Below are 26,339 nucleotides of genomic sequence, written 5' to 3'. Positions count from 1 at the left end.
TAGCCAATAGCCTTTAGTTTACACCAAAACCATAATTTGCTACTTAGTATTGCTGATCAAAAGTGGTATTAGGGGGAGGGGACATTATTTTTTCAGAGGAAATGGACATTAAACCTGTGTGTTTCACCACATCTCTCCCTGTTCCAATGGATAAACCTTCTACTACAGCTTGCTGGACTCGTATTTTTACCTCTCACACGATTGATGACTTCACCACAGCTTACACAGAGGCCTGTACACCCCTAGCTTTGGACTCCTCTCTGCATCACTTAGATGCTAATGAACATTTTAACCTGTTTTAGACTACCTATCTTAAACTCTATTGCTCCACTAAGGCTTAAACATCACAAATTTACCCCGGAGCCTTGGATTAATTACACTATCCGCTCACTAAGACAGATCTGCAGAAGAGCGGAACGCAAGTGGAAGAAAGACAAATTACAGGTATCATATGATATTGTAAGAGACTCACTTTCTGATTTTCAGAAAGCTGTTAAGACTGCTAAATACACATATTTCTCTGAGCTCATTACAAAAAATAGTCATAGACCGAAAGTTCTATTTTCCACCATAGACTCTGCCCTTAAAGCTTTTCCTGTGACATCCGTTTCTCTCTGTGACCATTTTCTGAAGTTTTTTACTGACAAGGTCACTGCCCTGAGGTCACAGATCCTGCCCTCTGCCCATAACATCTCGGAAACATTACATTTCTCTGTGTCCTGGTGTGAGTTTGAACCTATCCCTCTCCTGACTTGCAAAGAAATTATTGTACACTTAAAGCCCATCTTCTGTCTCCTGGATGCCATTCCCTCACGTTTTCTTAAACAAATTACTGACACCATTGGGCCCGGGCTTCTATAGCCATTATTAACAAATGCTTAAGCACTGGAACTGTCCCTGAATGCATCAAACTCACTACGGTGACACCTTTCATTAAGAAACCTAATCTTGATCCCAACAATTTAGCGAATTTTAGACCAATTTCAAATCTGCCTTTTATCTCTAAAATTTTGGAGAAAGTGGTTTTAACACAATTATATATTTGATAATTGTCAAAAAAGTCATATTTGAGCAATAATTCCATCAACAAAATTTTCCAATCTGGTTTCAAAACGCTCCACTGTACGGAATCTGCTTCACTAAGAGTCATAAATGATATTTTATCTGCAACGGACTCTGAGAATGCTGTTGCTTTTGTTCTTTTGGATCTCAGTTCAGCTTTTGATATGGTCGATCATAATGCTCTTATTTCTCACCTGGAGCAGTGTATAGGTATTCAGGGAACAGTGCTAAATTGGTTTAGTTCCTAACCAATCGAAGGTTTTCTGTCTGTCTGAGTCAACATACAACTTCTGCTGCTCTTCTCTCCTGTGGTGTACCGCAAGGCTTGATCTTGGCTCCCACTCTTTTCTCATTATATATGCTACCAATAGGTTAGATTTTTCAACAAATACGGTGTTTCTTTTTACTGTTATGCAGATGACACCAAAATCTATTTACCTCTGAAGCGCAATGACAGACATGCCCTTGAGCCACTACTAGCCTGTCTAAAGGAACTGAAAGCATGGCTGACTCAAATGTTAATTTTGAACGAGAACAATACAGAAGTTATGTTGTTTGGTTCTAATGACCATGCGTGCAACCTCGAGTTAGGTACACTTGAGCCTTTTACTACATCATGTGCTAGGAATTTAGGCCTCTTATTCGACAATAATCTTAAATTTCATAAACAAATTATTGCTGTGGTAAGATCAGGTTTCTTCCATTTACAAATGTTAGCCAGAGTAAAACCTTTTCTCTCTGCAAGAAACCTTGAAAAAGTAATTCATGCCTTCATCTAGTCTCGTTTAGACTACTGCAGTTCCCTTTATAATGGAATTAATCAATCTGCCCTCAATCATCTTCAATCGGTCCAAAATGCTGCAGCCAGATTCCTAAAGAGCAGATGCAAGTCTGAGCACATCACCCCAATTTTAATCTCACTACACTGACTACCGGTCAGATACAGAATTGAGAACACAAGCTTAGAAAAAGCTAATGGACATGGACTAATAGCCACAAACTATATAAAAAATAAATTTAAAAATATTTTCCAGTATAAATATCCTTAAAATATCCTTTAAATATCCTTAAAAGATACATTTACTTGACATGCAATATTGTGTAAGATAATATGTCTCCTTTTAAGAGAGTACTAAATATTTTGAATTAAGTTTATTTTTCCTCACACATTGACTGATTTTTTTTATTTTATATTTTTTTATGCTTAAAACAAGTTGTTATTTTATTTTAATTTTTGGCCAATGAGAAAAATTAACTTAATTCAAGATATGTTCTCTGAAAACAAATCTTAATAACTTATGCAGTCTTGCATTTCAGATATTTTTACTGGAAAACAATACAAAAATGTTGATTTACAACAACTTTTTACACTGTAATTTTGATTTCATGGGGTCTTTAATGACTTGTTATTTGTGTAAAAAAGCATTTTTTTTTTTTTTCAGAGGAAAAGCAAAGTTCTGCATGCTTGACAATGATATTCAAACCATAATGAGGTCCCTGATGTGTTAAGCAACAGAGCACCGCTCGTTTAGTGAAGCGTGCTGCGCATGCAGACTATATTTATTTATTTATTAAACACAGCACTAATGTAATGGTGCTTTTATGGTTCTTTTATGGCAGTTTTGGAGCTTGACGGTAATGACCATGATTTACACACAGTATCGATTTGGATCGGCCTTGACGGACCAATACTCTATCCGGTTAAAAATGTCAGTATCGGAGCCAATACTGTTCCAGGTTTGTTTGAAGATTGTGAAGCCCGATCCCTGTGACGACAGCTTGGAAAGAGTTTTTAAATTCAGGGGAATATTTGGCAGTCAGCAGGACATTTACATTGAGTTGAACTCCAAGTTTTCTCCATCTAAAACATTCCACTGGTGTGATGCTAGATTGATCAGTGCTAATGTGTTTGAGTTCTACTTAAAGAGGTTTTCCTCATTCTGTATGTGTTTGTGTGCATGGGTGTGGATATGGTTGATGGTGCAGTATGTACATAAATGTGTGCGCCTGTATATCCTACAGTTAATGTGTCCTGACTTGTCACTTGTGATGTCATTCCTCTGAGCCAGAGGTTGGGGAGTTTTGCGGCACAGCTGTGAGGTTTGATTGACTTTGATGTATTAGGGCAATTGAGCACCTGCATCATCAGTCACTGGGGTAGAAATATTAATACACCCAACTTGTTCAAACAAATCACAGTGCTGACTAAAACACCCTTCCACCAGCCAACCTTACTCAACAACACTTATCAAGACCAGGTGCTCTGGAAACAGACCTAGAGATGTTGTGTATCCTTTATAAAGTGGTACTGTGAAAAGCTCTCTGCCTTCATGGGCAGTTGCCTTCCAACATGGCATCCTACAGTCATAAGTCATTTTTTTTGGAATGCTCTACTTTGGTTGCAACTCATGAATCACACAAATTATGTTTCTCACTCAAAGACCACGAGAGACAGGATTTGCTTATAGTTGAGTTCAGCTTTTCTAAACCCACGGTTTTCAAGTTCTTTTCTAAACCCACGGTTGTCAGGAGAGGCGTGGAGATTGATGATAAGTTCACCAAGTAAAATCAAAAGATACATAAATACAATAAAAATGTATGGTCAAGATAAATGAAAATTAACAGCTTAATAGACTGTAGCTTTATGGCATTATAATACTATTAAATGTCAAGAACGAATGCATATCATGCGAGAGTGCATCCATGTGCCAGTTGCACGAGCTCGAATCTCTCCGTCCGCACGCACGCAGATTTCCTTTGTTCTCACACAAAGCTGAACATGCGCTCTCAAATACTGTATATGCTGCTCCATGAAATCTCCCTGCTCTTGCTCATAGAGTGCATGTGCATGCTCAGAACATGTCCTGTGCACTCGCAAATCTATTATAAAGCCATATAGTTCTGCTTCTGTTCATCCTTCATGACGTGACCATTGTTATGAGTTCAACATGTTATCAGGTCGATGTGCCTTCATGTGTTTGTGACAAGTGCAGTTTTACATGGAGATGGACAATGGCTCATGTAATGCGAGTTTATCACAAATATAGGCTAAAAACAGACAATTCCTTTGTCATAAGGGCAAACATGTATTTTTAATAAAAACTAATGCAGAATATGGTTTTATATTATTAACAGAAATATTCATAGCCGCTAATCACGCACCAGTGTATGACGTATTGCTGAACGAGTCTGTCAGACTGAATTTAAGGTTATTGATCATCATTGGTGAATTGTTCCAATGCCTGAAATATGATGAATTTTAATAATATAACACTACTAGAGGAAAATACCTGATAAAAAAAGGGGGGTGGGGTTAAGGGGGGCACAGGGGGGCTTGCTGTTTAAGACTAATGACCCTGTTTAAACTAATGACAGTATACTCTTAACAACCACAAAGTAGAGTATGCACAAATATTGGGTGAAATATTTATCTCGATTCGTCCACTGTCTGAAATGATTACTTTAAAATAAGTTTCTATTTGTTAACATGAGTAAATAACTTCTTAAACTGCTTCAAAGAGTTCTCATCAACTTGCCATAGATGTGGCTGTCTTGTCGGGCACTTCTCACACACCTTACAGTCTAGCTCAGGGTTCCTCAATTAGTTTTCTCCAAGGGCCAAATTCTGCCAACATTACAAAGCCAAGGGCCACTGACCACAATGTTATGACCACAATGTTTGCTCTGCTATTATTATTATTATTATTATTATTATTACTATTGTTGTTGTTGCTGTTGTTTTTGTTTTGTTAAAAGTCATATACATATTCTGATTTTTTTTTTTTTTTTTACATTTCTCAGTAGTCTTTTATTCAAACAGTTATGAACATTTTTGTATTCAGATACAGAAAACTAAAGAACTTTGCCTGTTGAATATTAAAAACAAATGAACAAACAAAAAATCTTGATCTCCATGTCTGCCATGCGAGTCAACTGCTCCTGCTCATCTCCAGACTGGATCTCTGCTCTTCACTTTCCCTAATTGAAGATTCAATTATTAGACCTTTCAGCATTAATATTTTTATTGTTCTTACTTAGATTTTATGGGGATCAAACTGTAACAGTATTAACTGACATGTACTCGCCATTCAATGAGAGAAGTGACAGCGACAGGCTGAAGCAATACCTCTGATGTTGGGGCTATATTCTGTTGTAGCAATCCTGAGACACTGATCAAGATGCACACTGGACATTTTGTTTCTATCCTGGTTCTTGATGATGTCCATTATAGAAAACGATGACTCACAGATGTAAGTGGAGGGGAACATTGAAAGTAGGAACATTGCAATGATTCTGCTGTTCTTGAATTTAACTTGAGAAACCACTTTTGTCCAAAAGTCACTCACACTAGCCTCCTTGTGTTGCTCTCTGAGCAAATCAGACTTTGACATTTCCAAAATCTCCAGCTGCAAAGATGCTTCATCTAAGGATGAAACCAGCCGTTTGGCCTCAGCAGACCATTGCCCATCTGCTGGGACTGAAAATGGCTATCTTAGGAAGAGAAGAAGTTCACTTGACAGGTTAAAGCTCTCAAATCGCTCCTTGAAATTCTTTGCCAGTCTCGTCACGAAGTCACGCATTAGCTGGTCCTCTTGCATCTGGTGTTTCTCGCAATGCTGTTGCAAATGCGGAAAGTGTAGCTTTCTCCCTTGAAGATCCCGTTAAAAAAGTGTCAGCTTTAAACGAAAAGCTTCAACAGCTTCATACATGTCTGCAATGGTGTGGTTTTTGCCTTGCAATTGCAAATTAAGCTGATTTAGGTGAGACATGATATCGCACAAAAAATGCACGTATGCCATCTCTGCGCTGTCGTTCAAAAACCTCAGAAATTTCTCTGCCTTTTGGCTTTGAAGGCTGCTTAAAAATGAACAAAGTTCATTTTAAAGTTCACACACTCTCTCCAGCACACGGCCCTTGCTCAGCCATCGGACATCGTTGTGCAGCAAAAGATCATGCCGTTCTGCTGACATTTCCTCCAGCAAGGCTCGGAAAAGGCAATGTTGCAGAACTCGCGCGAATAAAGTTTACCAGCCTCATCACAGTATCCATTGTCTCTTTCATTTTTCCAGACAGTTTAGCGCACAACACTGATTTATGGATTATGCAGTGAAATGCTATGAGTGTTGGGTCAAAAGCAGCTAGCCTGCTTATCAGGCCTCTGTGATGTCCAACCATTGATGGAGCCCCATCAGTGACAACTGACACAACTTTGGTTAAATCCAATCCATTCTTTTCAAAGAACTGCATCAGTTCATTAAAAATGATTTCTCCGTGTTGCGTGCCCCTATATTGGCAGCAAACAAAGCAGCTCTTCACGGAAAACCTTCCCATCAAAAAATCTGATGAACACTGACAGCTGTTCAATGTCGGTTCGGTCGCAAGACGAGTCTATTGCAAGTGACATGACTTCTGCTTTCTTTATGTCGGATAAAAGATTGGACAGACACTCACCCGCCAATGCCTCTACTCTTCTTGTTGCCGTGCAATCTGATAACGGCACCTTCTGTAATAGCACCACGACCATTTTCTTCGTTTTGTCATCGTGATTTAAAACTTCCTCCACCATGTCAATTGCACAGGCTTTAATTAATTCGGCATCCGTGAACGGCTTTTTGGCCTTTGCCAGGTTCCAAGCCACACGTAAGGATGCTGGAGTGGCATTCTCCTGTATGGATGTGGTTTTGTGAATAACAGCAACTGATTGCTTGTAAGCTGCAACCAATTGTGTTACCTTCTGTTTGCGGCTCTAATAATGTTCTGGATAATTGCAGTTAAAATTGCTGTGTAATGCATTGGAATGACGTTTGATGTTATCAGCCTTACAGACCGCTATGGTCTGCGTGCATAACAAACATGTTGGCTTTGTGTTGTGGTGGTCAGGCAAAATAAAACAAAATTGTTCAGTCCATTCACATTTGAATTGTCTGTTTTCCGTGTCCACTTTTCTTTTCTTCACACTCGCCATATATTCGCTGTCAGACTAAGCTGTCAATGATGCTGCTTTGAATTTTCGCGACAGCGACGTACTTACGCTGACGTTACCTTGACAATACTATTTGAAAGCGCGGGCCAAACGGCCCACGGGCTGCCTATTGAGGAACCCTGGTCTAGCTGATCCCACAAAAGCTCAATGGGGTTAAGATCCATAAGACTCTTTTCCAATTATCTGTTGTCCAATGTCTGCGTTTCTTTGCCCACTCTAACATTTTCTCTTTCGTTTTTCTGTTTCAAAAGTGGCTTTTTTTGCAATTCTTCCCATAAGGCCTGCACCTCTGAGTCTTCTCTTTACTGTTGTACATGAAACTGGTGTTGAACAGATAGAATTCAATGAAGCTGTCAGCTGAGGACATGTGAGGTGTCTATTTCTCAAACTAAAGACTCTGATGTACTTATCCTCTTGTTTAGTTGTACATCTGGCCTTCCACATCTCTTTCTGTCCTTGTTAGAGCCAGTTGTCCTTTGTCTTTGAAGACTGTAGTGTAGACCTTTGTATGAAATCTTCAGTTTTTTGGCAATTTCAATATTGTAAAAAAGCATTGTATAGCCTTCATTCCTCAAAACAATGATTGACTGACAAGTTTCTAGAGAAAGCGGTTTCTTTTTTGCCATTTTTGACCTAATATTGACCTTAAGACATGCCAGTCTATTGCATACTTTGGCAACTCAAAAACAAACACAAAGAAAATGTTAAGCTTTATTTAATGAACCAAATAGCTTTCAGCTGTGTTTGATATTATGGCAAGTGATTTTCTAGTACCAAATTTTGCATGATTACTCAAGAATAAGGTGTTGGAGTGATGGCTGCTGGAAATGGGGCCTGTCTAGATTTGATCAAAAATGACTTTTTTCAAATAGTGATGGTGCTGTTTTTTACATCAGTAATGTCCTGACTATACTTTGTGATCAGTTGAGTGCCACTTTGGTGAATTAATGTACCAGTTTCCTTCTGAAACAGCAAAATCTGTACATTATTCCAAACTTTTGGCCGCCAGTATATGTAGAATTAACATTAATTAAAGCTAATACATTTTGTTAAGTATTGTTCATTGTTAGTTTATGCTAACTATTCTGTTAACTGATGTCAACAAATACAACCTTACTGTAACTCAAAAATGTACCATGGTTTAACTACACCATGGTTACTATAGGTGTAACGTTGGTGTCTGGAGTTGAAGAGGAAGAGAGGAGACGCAGGAGTAGATTCTTTTAATCCTTTAATAATAAACGCTGGAGTGGAAACAAACGATCAAGCTCAACATACTAACGTAACACAACAATAACTCAACGTAACACTTCACAAAATAACGCTTCAAGGACTGACAAATGATGAACAAAACTAGAGGGTATATATATATACACAGGGACACTAATGAGGGAATGGAAGGCAGGTGCGGATGAAGATGAACCGATGGAAGTGATAAGGGCAGTGAACTATGGGAAACGTAGTGCAGGGGAAAACTTCAAAATAAGAGTCCTTGAAGAAAATGAGGGAGACAGATTGTGACAATAGGTACCAAATGTACCTATATTAACTATATTTCAGCTATGGTATTTGTATTGAATCCATAGAAATAATACAGGAAAACATGGTTACTACAGTCATGGTTACTGCAGTATTATTACAGTAAAACCATGGTTTCTCTCAAAAGAAACATGGTTATTACAGTCTTAAATATTGCTATAGTAAAACCATGGTTTCTGCCAAAAAAGCATGGTTATTACAGTTATGATTACTACAGTATTACTATTGTAAAACCATGATTTCAGCCAAAAAAACATGGCTACTACAATGTCACTGTAGTAAAACAATAATTTATTGTGAGGAACTGCAAAACGTATTTTTTTCAAAGTAACGTTCCAAACGCTAAACATGACAACTCTCCAAATCTTGAGCTGTGGCTTTTTTAACAAGGCACAAAACAGACACTCTCCAGAGATCTCTTCAGATCTCTCACTCTGTACCAGCACATTATGTCAGAGTGGAGAGAAAATTCTACTTGTTTTGACATCGATAGTTTTCTTTTTACGGCACTTCACTGAAGTCCATTATAGTATTTGATTACAAACATTGAGAGTCGATGGCGAGAGAGAGAAGGATGGGCACAAACGGTGGCTCTCAATCCAGAATGCTGTGCCGCCCGGTCCCTGGGGACAGACAGTGGCTAATCAATTTCAGACCAATGAAAGCTTCATTTACATCACAAAAGCTAATTACTGCAGCCTAATCAATCAGCACATCCTAATTAGCTCAGGGCTTGAGCTGTGACTTCCAGAAAGAAAAAAGGAAGGGAGAAGAAGAGAAAGGGAAAGAGATATTTCTGCCCTGCTGTACAGAAACATTTTCAGACATGCTGTTATTACATATACAGACCAGCCTGAGGTTAGTTACTTTGTTAAACCTACATTGAGAGAATGAGTCAGACCGACTGACTGAAAGGAAAGATGTATGGATGTCTTCTTTTAATAACATTCCCAGAATCCCTTAATATTTTCCTCCCTCTAAGGCCTCTTTCATGGAGAGGATGTGTAGAGTTCTGATTAGAGATGTCACTCATTTTGGTGTGTGTGTTTGTGTGTGTGTGTTTATGTTCGCTTAAAAAAACATAAAACAAAACATACTAAACAATGTTTTTTTGAAAATGTAAATATGCAGAACGTTTTTTGTGAGGGTTAGGTTTAGGGGATAGAATATTTAGTTCGTACAGTATAAAAATCATTATGTTTATGGAGAGTCCACGGCAACATGTGTGTGTGTGTGTGTGTGTGTGTGTGTGTGTGTGTGTGTGTGCGTGCGCGCACATGCAAAACACTAAGGCTGTGTCTCAGTCAGCTCACTATTTTATTAGTCAGGGCACTGACCAGGGAGTGTTAAATTTTTTATGATACTTGACTTGTTTATGCAATGTGAGGGTGTTTTAGGTTCTTAGGGGGTTGCTCGGTGGTTGCTAAGGCATTAATAAATGGTTGCTAGGGTGTTGCTCACTGGCCAAAACAGACCATCTCCTGATCATTAGATATGTGTGGGGAGCTTTTCAGTAGAAGTCTATGGGATTTTTTACTCATTTTTCATCTGCTGACATTTATATTGTGAAAACTTTTAGAGTATAATCCATGATTCTGTAGTTGCTTTTAACAGATACAATGTGTAAGAATTTCAGTCAGATATATATACTACTAAAGAATAGTACCATCACTGACATATAGGTGGCACTCTTTCCAACAAGCCTACGTCAATGTTCATGGTTATAATCAAAAGGGAAGCATGCTGTAAATATTCTCTACTTTACTGGGTCTGTTATAGACCTGAACAGAATGGTTGTTTCTCACAAAACAGAAGGGTAAAGTATTATAGTATAGAAATCATGGGGGAAAAACACCCCTTTTTATTTGTATTTATTTGTTCATTTATTATGTTCTCTATCCTAATAGTGCTGTAGTTTTATCATGTACAACAGAAACAAATTTTGATGACTACCAGAAATCCTCGATTTATACCAGCAGCATTTTAAAGAGTAATTGTGTTGCAAGTAATCAGTGTCCCAATGTTCAGTGACCAACACTCTTGCTAGTGCCCAAATTCATGTTCATGATATACTGATTCACAGTATAGGGGACTAGGGACGGGGATGAGATACAGCCTGGGTAGTGCACTTACTACTAAACTAAGGAGGGGATTGAGACACCCTGAGAAAAAGGCTGATAGAGAGACATCCAGCTCATATTTTTATTTTTTATTTTTTCTCATTAGACTTACTGACCATTAACTTGGGCATGGCACACTGAAGGACTGCCTAGTGCTCTCAGCTATTTCCAAACAAACTGACATTACTGAGCTGTACACATCATTAAACATCCTCTTCATAATCTAATGACCATCACAGACATGGCCTGCTAATCCCCAGCAGTGATTTGACATGCTGATTTGCTTTGGGTTTGATTGTGTTTCTGTGGAAGAACCATGTCCTCATATGGCACATCATATGGCTTGATACAGATGAGGACACAATTTTCACTTTTACATCTGAGGATTGACGTTTTACATTTGAGTGGGCATATTGTATAGCACAGAAGAGGGATACATGTATGTTCTTAGCAGATTTCTAACCAAAGTGACTTACAATAATGAGCAAAAATTTGCTGCATCTGTAGCTCAACTGGTAGAGCGTTGTGCTAGCAACACCAAGGTCATGGTTTTGATTCCCGTGAAACAGACATTCTGATAAAAACCATACATTGAATGCATCGTACGTCACTAGATAAAAGTGTCTGCCACAAAAAGCATATGTAAATAAATGGCAGTTCCTGCAGCATAGAATGTACAACGCACTTTATGTTGGGACTTAAACTCCAAGAAGAAACCAAGAAACAGATGTAGATTTATTGACTTTTTAAAATCCTGCCATTTGTAAGCTAACACATGTCTAGGATGCTAATGTATACAAACATATTTCATTGCCAAAGGCAAGTCCCTGAAGACAAGTCGGGTATGTTTTAGTAGATTATAATTGTATTTGCTTTTCCTATGAGCTTCTATCTGGCGTTTGATGCATAGCTTAGAAGTGCCACATATTCTCAGCTCTACCTGTCCTGGCAATTAGCATTAACGTGATTTGCACACTTAATTGTAAGTTGGATGCTAATTGAAAGTGTCTACTATTAACATAAATGTAAATGAGTCAAGGCAGAATGCACAGAGCTCCAAAATGGGAGTGAGCACACCCACTGTTAACAAAATCTGCATAAAGAGAGCTTAAATATCGTATATCAAAAAGCTGGAATATTGTATGTGATAGTGCTGTGAGGCACTTCATTTGTAGTAGGATAGCAACAGAAAAGGATGTGAGGTTGAGTGATAGACAGCAGCAGATAGGGAAATGAGGCAGTATGGGGTGTTTTGAGTGTTGTAGAGCAGCATTTCTCAACTTGTGGGTCGCAGGTCTGTTCGGATAATACCATGGTCCTACTTTCATTGAAACTTTTTTGGCGGCCACCCAAGCAAACTGTTGGGCTGGCGAAGCAAATGTAATGAAAATCACGTGTTCTGCGCTTTATACGTGCTAAATATGCTTCTCGAAGTCTGTGTTTTTTTTTTGTTTTTTTTTGCCAGTGTGGCAAGAGCCATCATGGAGCCATTAGCACCAGTGTTCTGTTCTGCTTTATTTTATCTCTGGAGCACGTGCGCATCAACCGGACCTATATATATATATATATATATATATATATATATATATATATATATATATATATAGTTTTTTTTTTTTTTTTTGTTTTTTTTTTTTTGTTTTTTAGGACTACAGTACTATAGCTGCATTGACCTAAACACAATAATAAGGAGACATCCATTTTCATACCTGTGCTTATATGGCATTGCACTGTAAATATAAGGCCAAGTACTGGACCTCTAAGACTATACATCAACAACAAAAAATAATGTCACTTGATATATGCCCTTATACTTGAAAACCATGAAAAAAAACTATGCAATATAAATAAAATGCAACCCAGGCTACATTAAATAAAGGTTATTTTTTTTACTATATTGGGTCCCACTTGATGTCCAATGTAAAATCTGGGTCCCGAAGCAAAACCAGTTGAGAGCCACTGGTGTAGAGTCAGTGAGCACGTTTACATGCACGTTCTTATACTGATTATGCTTAATAAGCCGACAACGTGTGTGGTCATGTAAACGCATTAAACGGCTTTATTGCCTTAAGGTCACAGACCGCTGAAGAATAAACCGGTTGACACAGGTAGATTTTTGCCCATTACCCCGATTTCATGTTGCATGTAAACACCTTTGTTCTGGTGTTCTTACCAGCTTATCTAAAGAATGAAGGTATTGTGTGCATGCCTCTTCACGAATTTACATCAAAAGCAAAGAATAACTCGATTATTTCAAATCTCATGTAAACCCGGTTTTCTTGCTTAGTCTGATTTTTTAAATAACCTGATTTTGGGGAGTTGACAGCATATTGGTGTGCATGTAAACAGGCTCAATGTGTGTTTTGTTGTGAATTGTGACTCTTCCGCACTGTCTCCCTCCAGGTGTTTGTTTTTGTGACTGAGGAAATTGCTCATACATTTTTTAATGATGCTTTGCTGAGAGACAGATTTCCCCAGATTCCATCAGAGTCAGATGTACAATACAGCAAAAAAACGAGTGCTGATGTTCATGGAGTGCCTGCATCCACCTCTTTGCACACAAAATATACACTCAAACACATACACATGCTATCAGTGAAGACTCACATACAATACAATCTCTTATAGGAATGACAGCTACAGTAAATCTACCATTTTACTGAGACAATAGTATCATTTTCCAAGATAAATACAGTTCTTAGATAAGGTGTACTTTTCTGTTGTGCTGCTTTAGAAAGAACAGCTTTTGGAAGAGTTTTTGATTCTAAACTTAAGCTAACACCCACTATTACTAAGGGACCATACATGTTGATCAGCATGTGTGGGTTTATCTGTGCCTTTTTCATTAAATTAATTAGGCTGGACACAAAAACTTATTAATATTGGAGATTGTGGCAGACAAGCAATTACATCCTTATTGGCTTGTGGACCTCTCTTTAACCCTTGTGTGACCTTCAGGACATTTTGTTCTTTTTCATTTTTGTTTTTTCAATCATTTTGGCTGTGTTAATGCCAACAGCATAAATTTTGCCAAAGGTGTGTATTTTTGGGGGAATTTTGATATTTCAACCTCCGTTCCTAAAATACATCTATAAAACACTGTGTACACAAAATAGTTACACGCGGGACCTTCAGGACAACTGCAATATTTGATCCCAGTGCCATTAAAGCATAAAATCATGAATTCTATGATATTATGCTTTCATTCTGGAGCCCTGGCTTCAAAATTAAAAATTTTAATATTTTCCACCAGATGGTGCCATTTTTCTCATGTTTAGCCTATGGAGCAAATACATGCTTTTTTCCTATTTTCTGTTTTCTGTATTATAGAGCACTGCAGGCCAATTGAATAAATGATGCAGCTAAAATTGAGTGGGTGTGTTGGTATGGATGTCAGAGTGTGTTTTATATGTGTGCGTATTGAGAAATTTGTGTGTGTTTGTAAAAAACAACAATGGCAATATGTAAACAAACTAGCATTTAAAGGGTTAAAATCCTGAAAATGAATGAAGATTTGGTAGTTATGATCAGGACTGATGTTGGTTAAAAAATCAGAAAGTCAGTGAAAGTGGAAAATAATATTAATATATAATATTTTGATGCCAGTTTTTTGATGTGGACATTTTAGTCCTCTAAGGTCCTGAGTGTGAGTTTTTTTCTCTGACACTGCACAAAAAATAACAATGGGGAACAGTGTGCATTAACTTTTTAACTGTAATATATATAGACATAGGTTTAGCTTGTACATGATGATCATCCAATATATTATCATGGGGGAAAATGGAAACATTTGCTAATTTAGTTATAACACAAAATGTAAAATTATGAAAAGGGGCCAATTACCCCATTACTGGCTATGCTTGTGCCAGCAGTTTTCTGTAATTTTCCCTGTTGCACTACTAGGACAATGACTATGACCCTTACCCACCACACACTCTCTTTATCTCTCTTTCTTTCTCAAAGGCTCTCTATGACTGTTGTGCCATTTAGTTCTCCTTAATGAAATTCTGCTCTGGTGGTGTGTACTTAAATGTGACTTTTTTTTCTTTTTAATTTTTTACTGAGGCTCTAAATTTGTGTTTGATGGTAGTATATGCAAGTACGTCTTTGATAAAGAATAATCCCAGGGAATCCTGTGTGTGTATCGCCACCAAGTGGTCATGGCATGAACTACACTTTAGTAATCTGCTCACGACTCAGCAATGCCCCAGAGGACTGTGACTTTAGATGCATGATGATTGAAAACAGAGGAAAAAGGTCATCCGATAGGGTGGTGGTGAACATGTAAACCAGGAGGATGGAATACATTAAAGTGAACAAAGAGGAGAGGAGAACAGAGAAAGCAAGAGAAAAAGTGCTCAAATCAGAGGGAGAATTTTAAGATTATTTATGGGCTGGTACATTCTGGGATGGAAATGATGGTTAATGGAAGTCTCTCTCTCTCTCTCTCTCTCTATAGAATAATGCTGAATGCTGCTGTATATCAGAACAGCTCGTCTTAATTGAGTTGGCAGGAGCCATCAGTCTGTGCTCAGAACTGTGTGTGTGTTTTAAGACTGTTCTTGTCCCTTTTGGCCATTTGTGACAACTTTAAACTGCGTCATGCCATTGGCCACACACATCCATTATGTGTGTTTAATTAAGACGGTTTGGGTGTGCGTGCATGTCTATACATGTGTTTGTGTGCACAGAAAAGTATATGTTTGTGCTATTTTTATTTTGTTGGTGTTTAACACAGCATGTAGAGTATAGAAATTTGCAATTTCTCTTTCTTGCTTCTTGTTACATACTACAGTTCAGTAGTATAGCTTTCATTTACTGATGCTTGGTCTCTTTCTAATTTGACCTATAGACAATTAGGTATGGAGGATAATTATTTTTATGTTACGGCCAATAACCAATATGATTGCTGATGTGAATATATGCTGTTTTTAAATAGAATATACCATTCACACTAATTGTAATGACATACTCTAGTGAAATTAGGCTTCCAAATATTACAGTTTGAACTGGAAAAACTGCTTCCATTACTTCCAATCCTAATCCAGTCAGCCTAATCAGACTGATATGACAATTAAAAAACACTACAGATGGCTGTTACCGATAAGGTCACAGATATATTGTGAATGCCAAACACAACCCATATTACTCTATTCTCTTTGTTTCCCAGCTTTTTGTCCTACTCTGTGGCTTTTTTCCCCCTTCTTTTTTTATCACCCAAATTCTGTCATCTGTCTTTGAAAGATCTGTGTATGAACAGACATCAGACAGAGGCTACGTCCACATTAATCTGGAAACATTTGAAAACGGCGTTTTCGTTTTCGAAACGCTCACTGTTTACACTGCCGTTTTCAAGCGTTTTCCAAAAATTGCTCGTCCACACTAAAACAAATGAAAACTCTTAAATCCCTTTAATGTGTATGTGAAAAATCTGCATTCCATTTATGGTGTGAAACACAATTTTTCTTGTGTTCCGTCGTCGGACAGCAATTCCGAGTAAACTTCCCATCGCCTTTGAAGGAATGCAATGTGAATGTTGTACAAAGTAGCATTTATCTTAAACAACGCTATCAAAGTAAACAGCAGGCACAACAATGCCACTGCAACATGGGCCACCATCTTGATTGTTTTGGGTTGAATGGATCACATGGCTGCATCACATTACAACAAATATCCCATTGTTTTCAGATATCACCGTTTCCACACTACAACGCGAAGACAGCGTTTCCAAATGTACCCACTTGGGAGAGCGTTTTCGAGAAACCTCCATTTTTGCTGTCAAAAACACCGTCTCAGTGTGCACGGAATGCCAAAACAGAGAGAAAAAGGTGCGTTTTCAAATGAAAACATATTAGTGTGGACGTGGCCAGAGAGAGCATAAACAGAACAGAGTGGAAGAAAAGAGTGATGTTTACAAAGCAAGACTATGATTCATTGAGAGGGAAGTGTGTTTAACATTGGCTGCTTTTCCAGAGTATGTCTAACACACTGTAGGACACTGAACTTTTAGCAGAATTTGGATTCTGGTTTGTGTGTGCGAGTCGTACAATTGCCAGACAGTAGTGAGATTGTGTTTCTAAATGTGAAAATTTTACCTTGCAAAAAAAAAAAAAAAAAAAAAAAAATAGAATAATACATTTAGTGAGGTTTATGCTTAAAACAAGTGGGAAAATATCTGATAATGGAATAATACAAAATACACTTGGTAAGATTTCATTAAACAAGACATTTAATATACATTCTCTGGAAACAAGACTTGAAGTTTTACTGTGTTGACCGTTAAACGCTTACAGCAGAACTCTATGGTGTAAGTATACAACCACTAAGTGTTGCTAACCTGTTTGGCTAATTCACTGAAAAGAACAGACTCAAAAGACTTATTCATTCGCATATCGAACATCACTAGTTCTGATTCTATACAGCAGACAGAAATACAGGACACACGTCATGGTTGCTAAAATATTGTCAGGGAAAATATTTCTCAGGTGATTTGGAGCACTCAGTTTTCCTTTACTATCTCACAGAAACTTTACCACTGAGATAATTTATCTTATTTTCAGGATATTTTTAGAGGAAAACAAGACAAAGATACTGATTTTTGATATCTGATGATAGAACAGGAATTTCTGCAGAGTGGTTGAGTGCATGTTTGTGTGTTTATGTGTGAGAGGGAGGCAGAGTTTTTACTCTGCGTTTACCCTGAGGGTCAACATCGTACATAATGTGGAAGCTTATGGTAGACTTGTTGCCGTCTGCATTCTTGACAATCACAGATTAATAAAATCATGTTCTCCACTACGGCTGTTATAATAAATAAGCCCATTCTCCCCTGCTCCATATTAGCCCACTACATTAATGTAGTCTGATTCATTCGGCTCTCTTCATGTGCTCTACATGTTTCCACTCAAGTGCACAAGAGGGACACATCCAAGACTTCACAAATTTAGTATAGGAGTGCAGGTTCAAAATAGAAGAGAGAGGTGTTGTGGGACATGTTATGCTCTTTTCATCTGCATTATGAAGTCTTACTGAAGCATATAAGAATCAAGAGCTCTACAGTTCAATCCCCTTTACGATTGTTTGTGATCACACGCACTGAAATTATTTTCATGCTGGAGGGATAAGAATTTATAATTCTTGCCTACCAGTCTAGTGTTGGTCCTTTGCTGCAGTACAGACATTTATCGTCTGAATAATAGTGTGGGAGAGGAAAAACAATTACACTCTGCTTGCTTTTTAATGAGTCAATAAAATCTATACAAAACCATGTGCAGAAAATGTTAATGACTCACAGTTGTCAGCAACATTCTTTCCTAGTGGACTGACAGTTGCTCCCGCTGTTACGCCGGATTCACACATACTCCGTGAGTGAGGCGTGAGCAATGCGTCGTGTTTGGTCTTTCATATTGGCCGTCACTTTTCTAGGTTCCTACGGCAATGGCGGGCAGTCACTTGAACTTGTTTATCAGTGTACTTGGTTGTGATTGGTTAATATAGCAAAGCTTCTTTCAGTTCAAGTCAGTCCACTCTGCAGTCTTCTTTAGAATGCTCTCGGGCAGGCTGGGCAGCTTATTTTTGTAAACAAGTGGCACAAAAGTACAGCTCCTATCTACTTGAATGGGGAAAGACTGAAATTTCCAAAATGGCTGGTCATGATTATGATCAAAGAACATATTTAAAGTCAGCAGTAAAATCTCACAACAACAGTATCATAAATTGTGCTGCTTTACCTCAGATTACTTTAAAAAGGCTGGAGCAGCTAATGTGCATGCATGTTCTTGAGTTGATTGACAGGCAGTATCTTTATCTAAAAGGTGATTGGCTCTTTTATCTGTAAGGCGAGCATTCCAATTTCTCCCATTCATTTTAATATCAGTTGTCTGTCTCTTCTAAACTGTCTCTGTATATATACAACACGGGCAAAAGTCCTGTAGTTTATTTATTTATTTATTCTTTCCCTTATTTAATTAATTATTTTGTGTTTGAATGCGCACAGACCTATAAATTGTAGTGTATTGCAGGTTCAGTTTAAATATTTTTTATCTGTTTTTGTTTATTTTCTATAATCCTCTGATTATTAAAATTTTTTACTGCACCCAGAGCTTCTGAGTCCAGCGTGAGCCGCGTGGCAAAAATAGGCTCGGCGCCGAAACTGTCCGCTCACTGCCACTTCTGGGACGCTTCACCTTACGACTCACACTTGCAATGTGAAGGGTGTAATCTGTTAAAATGGCAGCGAAATGAAAACGCACTGCTCACGCCACACTCACGGAGGATATGTGAAACCGGCGTTAGAAATGGAATGATTTATTTTGTAGGGTAGTGGAAAACTACATATTTCCAATATCAACTAGTTGATAGGTTGTCTGAAATATTTGATTAACTAGAAATAAAGTTTGATGTTGGCTTGATAAAGCCTTGTCTGAATGTTTAAACTAGTTTGAAAACTATGAAGTTTATACAGACAATTCAGTAAGTCAAACAACCAGCTAGCTAGATAAACTGTGCCAGAGCTTGTAGTGAGGGGCTACTAGCATGTTGCTGTGCATTGCTAGCATGTTTTAGCATGTAGCTAGCCATTACTAGCATGTTTAAGCTTGTAGCTAGGCACTGATAGTATTTTTAACATGTAGCTAAGAGTTGCTAGCATGTTGCAAGGCACTGCTAGCATGTTTAAGCATGTAGCTAGGTGTTGCTAGCATGTTTTAGTATTTTGCTAGGCATTGCTAGCATTTTTAGCATGTAACTAGGCATTGCTAGCATGTTTCTATCATGTTTAAGAATGTAGCTTGGTGTTGCTAGCATGTGGCTAGACATGGCAGTTGTTAAGCATTGTTAGCCTTTTATTTGGCATTGCTAGCATATTTTAGCATGTAGCTAGGCTTTGCTAGCATGTTTTAGCATGTTGCTAGGCATTGCTTGCATGTTTTAATATGTATCTAGGTGTTGGTAGCATGTTTTAGCATATATATATATATACACTACCGGTTTTGAAAACTCGGTTTTGAAACCGAAATGTTTCACATGATCTTAAAAATCTTTTGATCTGAAGGCGTATGCTTAAATGTTTGAAATTAGTTTTGCAGACAAATTAATTTATTTCATTATAAATCTAAAATTTAATAAAAAAAAAAAAAAGTTTTTGAAATTGATGACTTGGACCAAATAATAAAGAAAAGCAGCCAATAAGCGCCCAGCATATAGATGGAAACTCCTGCAATACTGTTTAAAAAGCAACCCAGGGTGATACCTCAAGAAGTTGGTTGAGAAAATGTCAAGAGTACATTTCTGAAAACTCTAGGCAAGGGTGACTACTTTGAAGATGCTAAATTATAACACAGTTTTGAATTATTTTGGATTTTGTTTAGTCACAACATAATTCCCATAGTTCCATTTATGTTATTCCATAGTTTTAATGATTTTACTATTATTCTAAAATGTGAAAAAAAAAAAAAAATAATTATAATAAAGAATGAGTAAGTGTTTCAAAACTTTTGACCTGTAGTGTATATAATCTTTAAAAATATCTAGATTAACTAGTTGGCCTCACTATTTGACCAAGTTTTAATCATCCTAACCTATCCACAATCCCATGATGTTTTGTGGGCGATATGGGTGGAACGTCCAGTTAAGTGTAAACAATCATTATGTTATGTACTAATGCAGCATTATAAATGATGGAAACTTGAGAACAAATGATCACAGAATTATAGCGAGGTGATATTTTTCTTCCTCACCTATCTGTTAATGATTATGGATTTCAGGATGATGGCTAAATATCACAAATATAGAAGCATTTTGTTATTTTGTCTTTATCCATCGATGGATGAACTTGAGCAGACTAACCTGAAAAGCTATGCAGCCTATTAGCGCCTTTACAGCTGTAAAGTTGGACATGTTTTGAGAACTGTAGATAATTATGGTTATTTTAAAGCATATATTGAGTCTAGTCAGAACCTGAAGAGTTTGTTGTACCGAGATGTACTTACCGCAGATACAGGAGAGGTCCAGACAGCAGGTTGCTCGTGTATTACAGGACATAGGCGATGAGATTGTCATGCTGCCATTTTTCGGATAAAATACAAATAATTTGCATGAGATCAATGTGTAGTAAACTCAATTCTAGTGTTATAATTGTTAGTTTACATATATAATATCCATATCTAAATGATATAACCTACATAAAATGTTTTAGTGTTGACTGAACAACTGATCCTGTTGATAGATTGAATTTATTGTTCTTGTGCAGCCACACAGTAAACTATACCGTACAAAAAGAACTACATGCAATACAAATAAACATTTATTTGGACATACATTATAAACATTGTACACAAAAGTTCAATGTTCTCTGTAAAGCGACTATAAAACAGTATGTATTATTAAAAGCACTGTACAAATAAATTGAATTGATACTGAATTAATGTCCACAATGTTTTCCAAATCAACTTTTCCCCTTAAGGGAAGACATGCACATTCTGCAAAGTGAACTGGAGTCAGGAAAAATGCAGGAAAAAAGGAAAATCATAATACAATTAATTTCAAACGTGATAAAACATCTCACTACTGTACATGTCTCATCTAATAATTATGGTCTTCCACTATAGAATTATCCATTTAGCATCACAGCATGAAAACAGTTGAAAACATTGTCACTACTAACAGACAGTTCAGGAAAAACACAGTTCCTTTTTATACTCAGTAATAATGCCATTTCAAAACACGTGAAGCATTCACAAAGGCCAACGCTGAATAGAAATGAACAAATTCTCAAAATGTCTAATTAACTTTCAGCACATGTACACACACCTCTTAGCACAATAATGCTATCGTTTATGTAACTCATTGCACTCCATTTCTGGACGTCTATCATAGCCGGACCGTAACGGTGGATAATATAAGTAATCCCCCCATTGACTTGCCAAAAAGTGAAAAGAGCACACAAACAAATTATTTCAAAGCTTTTTCAAACAGAAGGCAACCGATGGAAGAATCAGCATCTGGGCCTGGAGTGCTTTGCGAGTAGTTTCTGATCATAACATTGCTGTTTTAGATAAAACTTTAGTTTTGCTTTATTATTAGGATAACCATTAACTGCACACATTGTCAGGGGAATTTTAAAGACATCTTTCAACATTTAGAAAGCTAGAATCTAACCGCATGACACACAAGCAAGCAGTGACCAGCTACACACAAAATGGCAACCGATCGCACTTCCGCTAGCCAACCGGAAATTCCACCCACCTTGCGAAATACAGTGGACTCGCTGAGAATATTGTGTATTCCTATTTACTTGTGCCCTAATCATTTCTTTATTTCTTTATTCCTACAGGAAGTTCTACTACATCACTCTGTTACGGGACCCTGTGTCTCGCTACCTAAGCGAATGGAGGCATGTCCAGCGTGGGGCCACATGGAAAACCTCCCTGCACATGTGTGACGGGCGAACACCCACACCTGAGGAGCTGCCACCCTGCTACGAGGGGAACGATTGGTCGGGCTGCACACTACAGCAGTTCATGGACTGTCCGTACAATCTGGCGAACAACCGACAGGTGCGCATGCTAGCCGACCTCAGCCTGGTGGGCTGCTACAACATGTCGTTTATCCCAGAAAAGAAACGCGCCCAGATATTACTAGAGTCAGCGAAAAAGAACCTCCGTGACATGGCCTTCTTCGGATTAACCGAATATCAGCGCAAAACGCAGTACTTGTTCGAACGGACTTTCCGCCTCAAGTTCATCCGGCCCTTCATGCAGTACAACAGCACGCGGGCCGCTGGCGTCGACCTGGATAACGATACAGTTCAACGTATCGAGGAGCTTAACGATTTGGACATGCAATTGTATGACTACGCCAGGGATCTTTTTCAGCAGCGCTACATGTACAAGCGGCAACTTGAGCGAAGAGAGCAACGTCTAAAGAACCAGCCCGCACTTTTTCCTTTTCGTCGGATGGCCAGCACCGATCCAATATCCAAGGATGATGCGACTGAGTCTGAGGCTTTGCGCTTGCCCACAGAGGACTACATGAATCACATTATCAACCGCTGGTAGCAGAGCTGGGGGGAGGGGAACGGGAAATACTGGCTGATGAGGAGAAAACAGCTTCAATCCCCAGATCAAGTTAAGCAGGTGACAAAAACAGAGACATAGAAATAGACAGGGCTTTAGCGCCACCACCTTGTCCTTAAAAACAAGTCAAATATGGCCCTCCCCCCTTCTGTTATGCTCCAGGATATCTCTGTCTCTGCAAGGAAGGACTAGAATTGTGGGAAACACTGGCACGGTATTTGCCGTGAAGACTTTGTTTGCCAGATGTCAGAAATAGAACTGACTAACTAAAGCACTGAGCCTGAAGACTTCAATGGGCCTAATCACCCAATGAAGAAAATGAGGAAACAAATGTAAAGATTATGGGAATTATATTCACTGCAGATTTTAAAATAATGAACAGGTTTAAATTGTATAGAGGTATTTGCTTAAATGTCTGCTGCCATTTCAGCCATGAATTTGTGACTATAGAAGTCTGTCTCTTTATGTTTTAGTTTATAATGCTCTTATTTGTTTTTATTATTTTTAAAGGGATTTTCCCTTTCCTCGAAGAGGTATTCTCACAGCACTGAGACCAACAGAGCTGCCTAACACTTATTGGATGCAATTTATTAGCTTTTCAAAATCAGTGATGACTTGAAAAGGTCTGTTCTGTTGCTTGTTTTGTATTTGTGCGTCGGTCACAAATTTCAACGCACAGACAGGACGTGGACCATAGCCATTATTTAAAGCTTTCAACATACTGGATTAGACACCCATTAGATATGTGTACTAATATAATCTTACAGAATGTGAGAGCACACCTCAATTGGAGGTATTTCATTTGTCCAATCTGACAGATGTCTTGCCTGATGCTCTTGGCCATGACAAATTCGAGGTTGACATGGCACCAAGCCTAAGCATCCAATCCAGGCCATTTCGTAGTAGCTGAGTCGTGGCTATTGTCTTATGCCTAAAGGGAGCAAGTGGAGACCCAAAGAGGAAACTGTGTCTTATTTTACACTTAGTAGGGATTAGCTTTGTGTTTCTGAGCTTCTAGGACTGGGTGATATACCTAAAAAAAAAATTGTATATCAATATTTTTCAGCCTTTTGTTGATATTCGATATATTGCCCAGCCCTAGTATGTGTAATAGAGAGCTCATGAAACCAAAAAGCAAAAGGAAGGAGCAGAAGGCCGCAAATGCAGCCTTTATAAATGTCATCACCATTCTCAATTCTCATAGATGAATCATTATTTTGAATGCAAGTGGATAAGGAATGTCTGTATGTGTATATACAATGAATGTTTTAAAAAACTGTTCTACAGTAAGTATGCAAGTGTTTTTGGGTGTTACCAAACTTGTATGAATAAGCAAGTATTCATGAATATCTGTATGAATATGTATGTGTGTGTGTGTGTGTGTCTCATGACCAATCTCTTGCCATGGTCCTCAGGGACTGAAGCCAGTAAAGGGACAAGAAAGATGTCACATGTCTCCCCTTATGCAAATCTTTGTGAACTATGAGTTTTTTGTTGTTAAAGGAATCGTTTGCCCAAAAATTGTAATTTATTTGCCTTCATGTCATTCCATTGACTGTTTTTGCTTGTGTGGAACACAAAAGGAAATGTTTTGTAGAATGTCTAAGCTGATCTTTTTTCATACAATCAAAGTGAATTGTGACTGGGGCTGTTGTGGTCCAAAAATGGCAAAAAAGGCACCACCATAAATGTAATCCTTATGACTCATGCACTATATTTTAAGTAAAATTCAAAGTCTTGGATGAGCACATGGGAATACAAGTTGCATGAGTCATGGATTGCTGTTGTGGTGCTTTTTTTGTCATTTTTCAGTCTCGACAGCTCCAGTCCCCATTCACTTTCATTATATGAAAAAGAGCAAAATCTCCTTTTGTGTTCCATGGAAGAAAGAAAGTCATACTGTTGGAACAACTTGATGGTTGGTAAATAAATGATGACAATAGTTTTTATTTTTAGGTGAACTATCCCTTTTAAGGAATATGTGAGGTTCAATTCAAGTTAAGCTCAATCAACAGCATTTGTGGCATAATGTTTATTACCTTAGAAATTAATTTTGACTTGTCCCACCTTTTCTTAAAAAAAGAAAAAAAAAGAAAAAGAAAAATCTGGGTAACAGTGAGGCACTTACAATGGATGTGAATGAGGCCAATCCGTAAACATTAAAATACTCACTGTTTCAAAAGTATAGCCACAAGATGTAAACAATATGTGTGTTAGCATCGCTTGCTAACCTTTTCTGTGTAAAGTCATAGGCTAATGCTATTATGTCATAAAATATTGATTATCGATTGGCACGTTATTTTATTGATACTTTAAGGCATCGATTTATTAACATCAGCCAACATTTAAATTAGAAGCTTAATTTGTGTGCCTTCAATTCACTGCCAGTTGCATTCCATTAAATGTAGTCTGACATAATAGCTTTGGGAGACCACAAGGGGGCGACATAACATTAACTGAAGCCAATGGTGGGATGGACAAGGGATAGATCACACACACATTACAAGCTGATGGCAGTCCAAAGTTACTTCAAGAATTTACAAAGTGACGTTAATGAGTTTGCAAGTTAGTGTATGAAACTGGTGTAACTGTGCAAACTGAACGATTAGAAATGGCGATGTTTATTATGAAATTTCTCTGTATGTAGCATTGAATAGGTCTTTCATTTAAGCTGTCAAACCACAAAAGACATACTTGTAACTAAAAATACAATGTGTATTTGAAAGATACTTATACTTATGTCCTTTATTAATGATTTGGGTCAAACTTAATGGGTAACTATGCGAGTTGAGCTCCATGGCGCTGCAGAATTTTTAATAGCCTCTGGAGATGGTGAGCCAGCGGTGTGTGTATGTACCTTCAAAGAAAATAATTGTTTCGAATTTTAGAATGTGCCATGTCGTCTGCCAGATGCAGGATGACACGACCCATTAACCCTGCCGCTTACACTTTACCAAAGTTGTGTTGAGAAATATGTTTGAAAAGACTATTGTGCAACAAGCAACCCTATTTATATATGTGAAAAATCTGATATATCAAGAAAATCATTGGAAAAACCTTCTGATTATCGATATGTGAAAACGGTATTGATCCCAAGCTTCGCCATTACACCTAAAACCCTAAAAAGACTGTAAAAACAAAAATATAAACAACTTTAAAGCTCAAATAATACACAAGTTTTAACAGAAGAATGAATGTAAGTGCTTTTATAAAATTATAAGCTGCACATTTCTGCCTTTAAACCCTCCAAAAATTGGCCCCATTCACTTCCATTGTAAGTGCCTCACTGTAACCTCAATTTTTTCTTCTTCTTTATTTTTTATTTTTTTAATAAAGGAGGGACAGGTCAAAATAATTTGTTTTGGTAATCAACATTACGCCACAAATGCTGTCGATTGAGCTTAACTTGTATTGAACCCGGAATATCCTCTTTAAGTTGACAACTAAACAACACAATGCTCGAGCAAACAATATGTGAATAAGGTATCAGGAAGAATTACCCCACTGGAAATGTGTCCTTCCTGTTCAACTGACTTTCAAGATGTTCTGAGGGATGTCTTC

The 26,339-nt window shown here is 37.8% G+C and overlaps 1 protein-coding gene across 1 annotated transcript in view; it reads left to right on the top strand.

The window, feature by feature from the left end:
• Positions 1-25,507, top strand: part of LOC127441922 (heparan-sulfate 6-O-sulfotransferase 1-A-like) — a 228,689-nt gene extending 203,182 nt beyond the window's left edge. The window contains exon 2 of the mRNA XM_051699495.1: positions 22,037-25,507. Coding sequence (XP_051555455.1) covers positions 22,037-22,760 — 724 coding nt within the window. The 3' untranslated portion in view covers positions 22,761-25,507. The remainder of the gene's footprint in view (positions 1-22,036) is intronic.
• The last annotated feature ends 832 nt before the right edge of the window (positions 25,508-26,339 follow it).

The sequence above is a fragment of the Myxocyprinus asiaticus genome, chromosome 6 (assembly GCF_019703515.2).
Source record: "Myxocyprinus asiaticus isolate MX2 ecotype Aquarium Trade chromosome 6, UBuf_Myxa_2, whole genome shotgun sequence".
NCBI classification, from domain to species: Eukaryota; Metazoa; Chordata; class Actinopteri; order Cypriniformes; family Catostomidae; genus Myxocyprinus; species Myxocyprinus asiaticus.
Note: the sequence above shows the minus strand (reverse complement) of the source record. Positions and strands in the feature narration are given on the sequence as shown.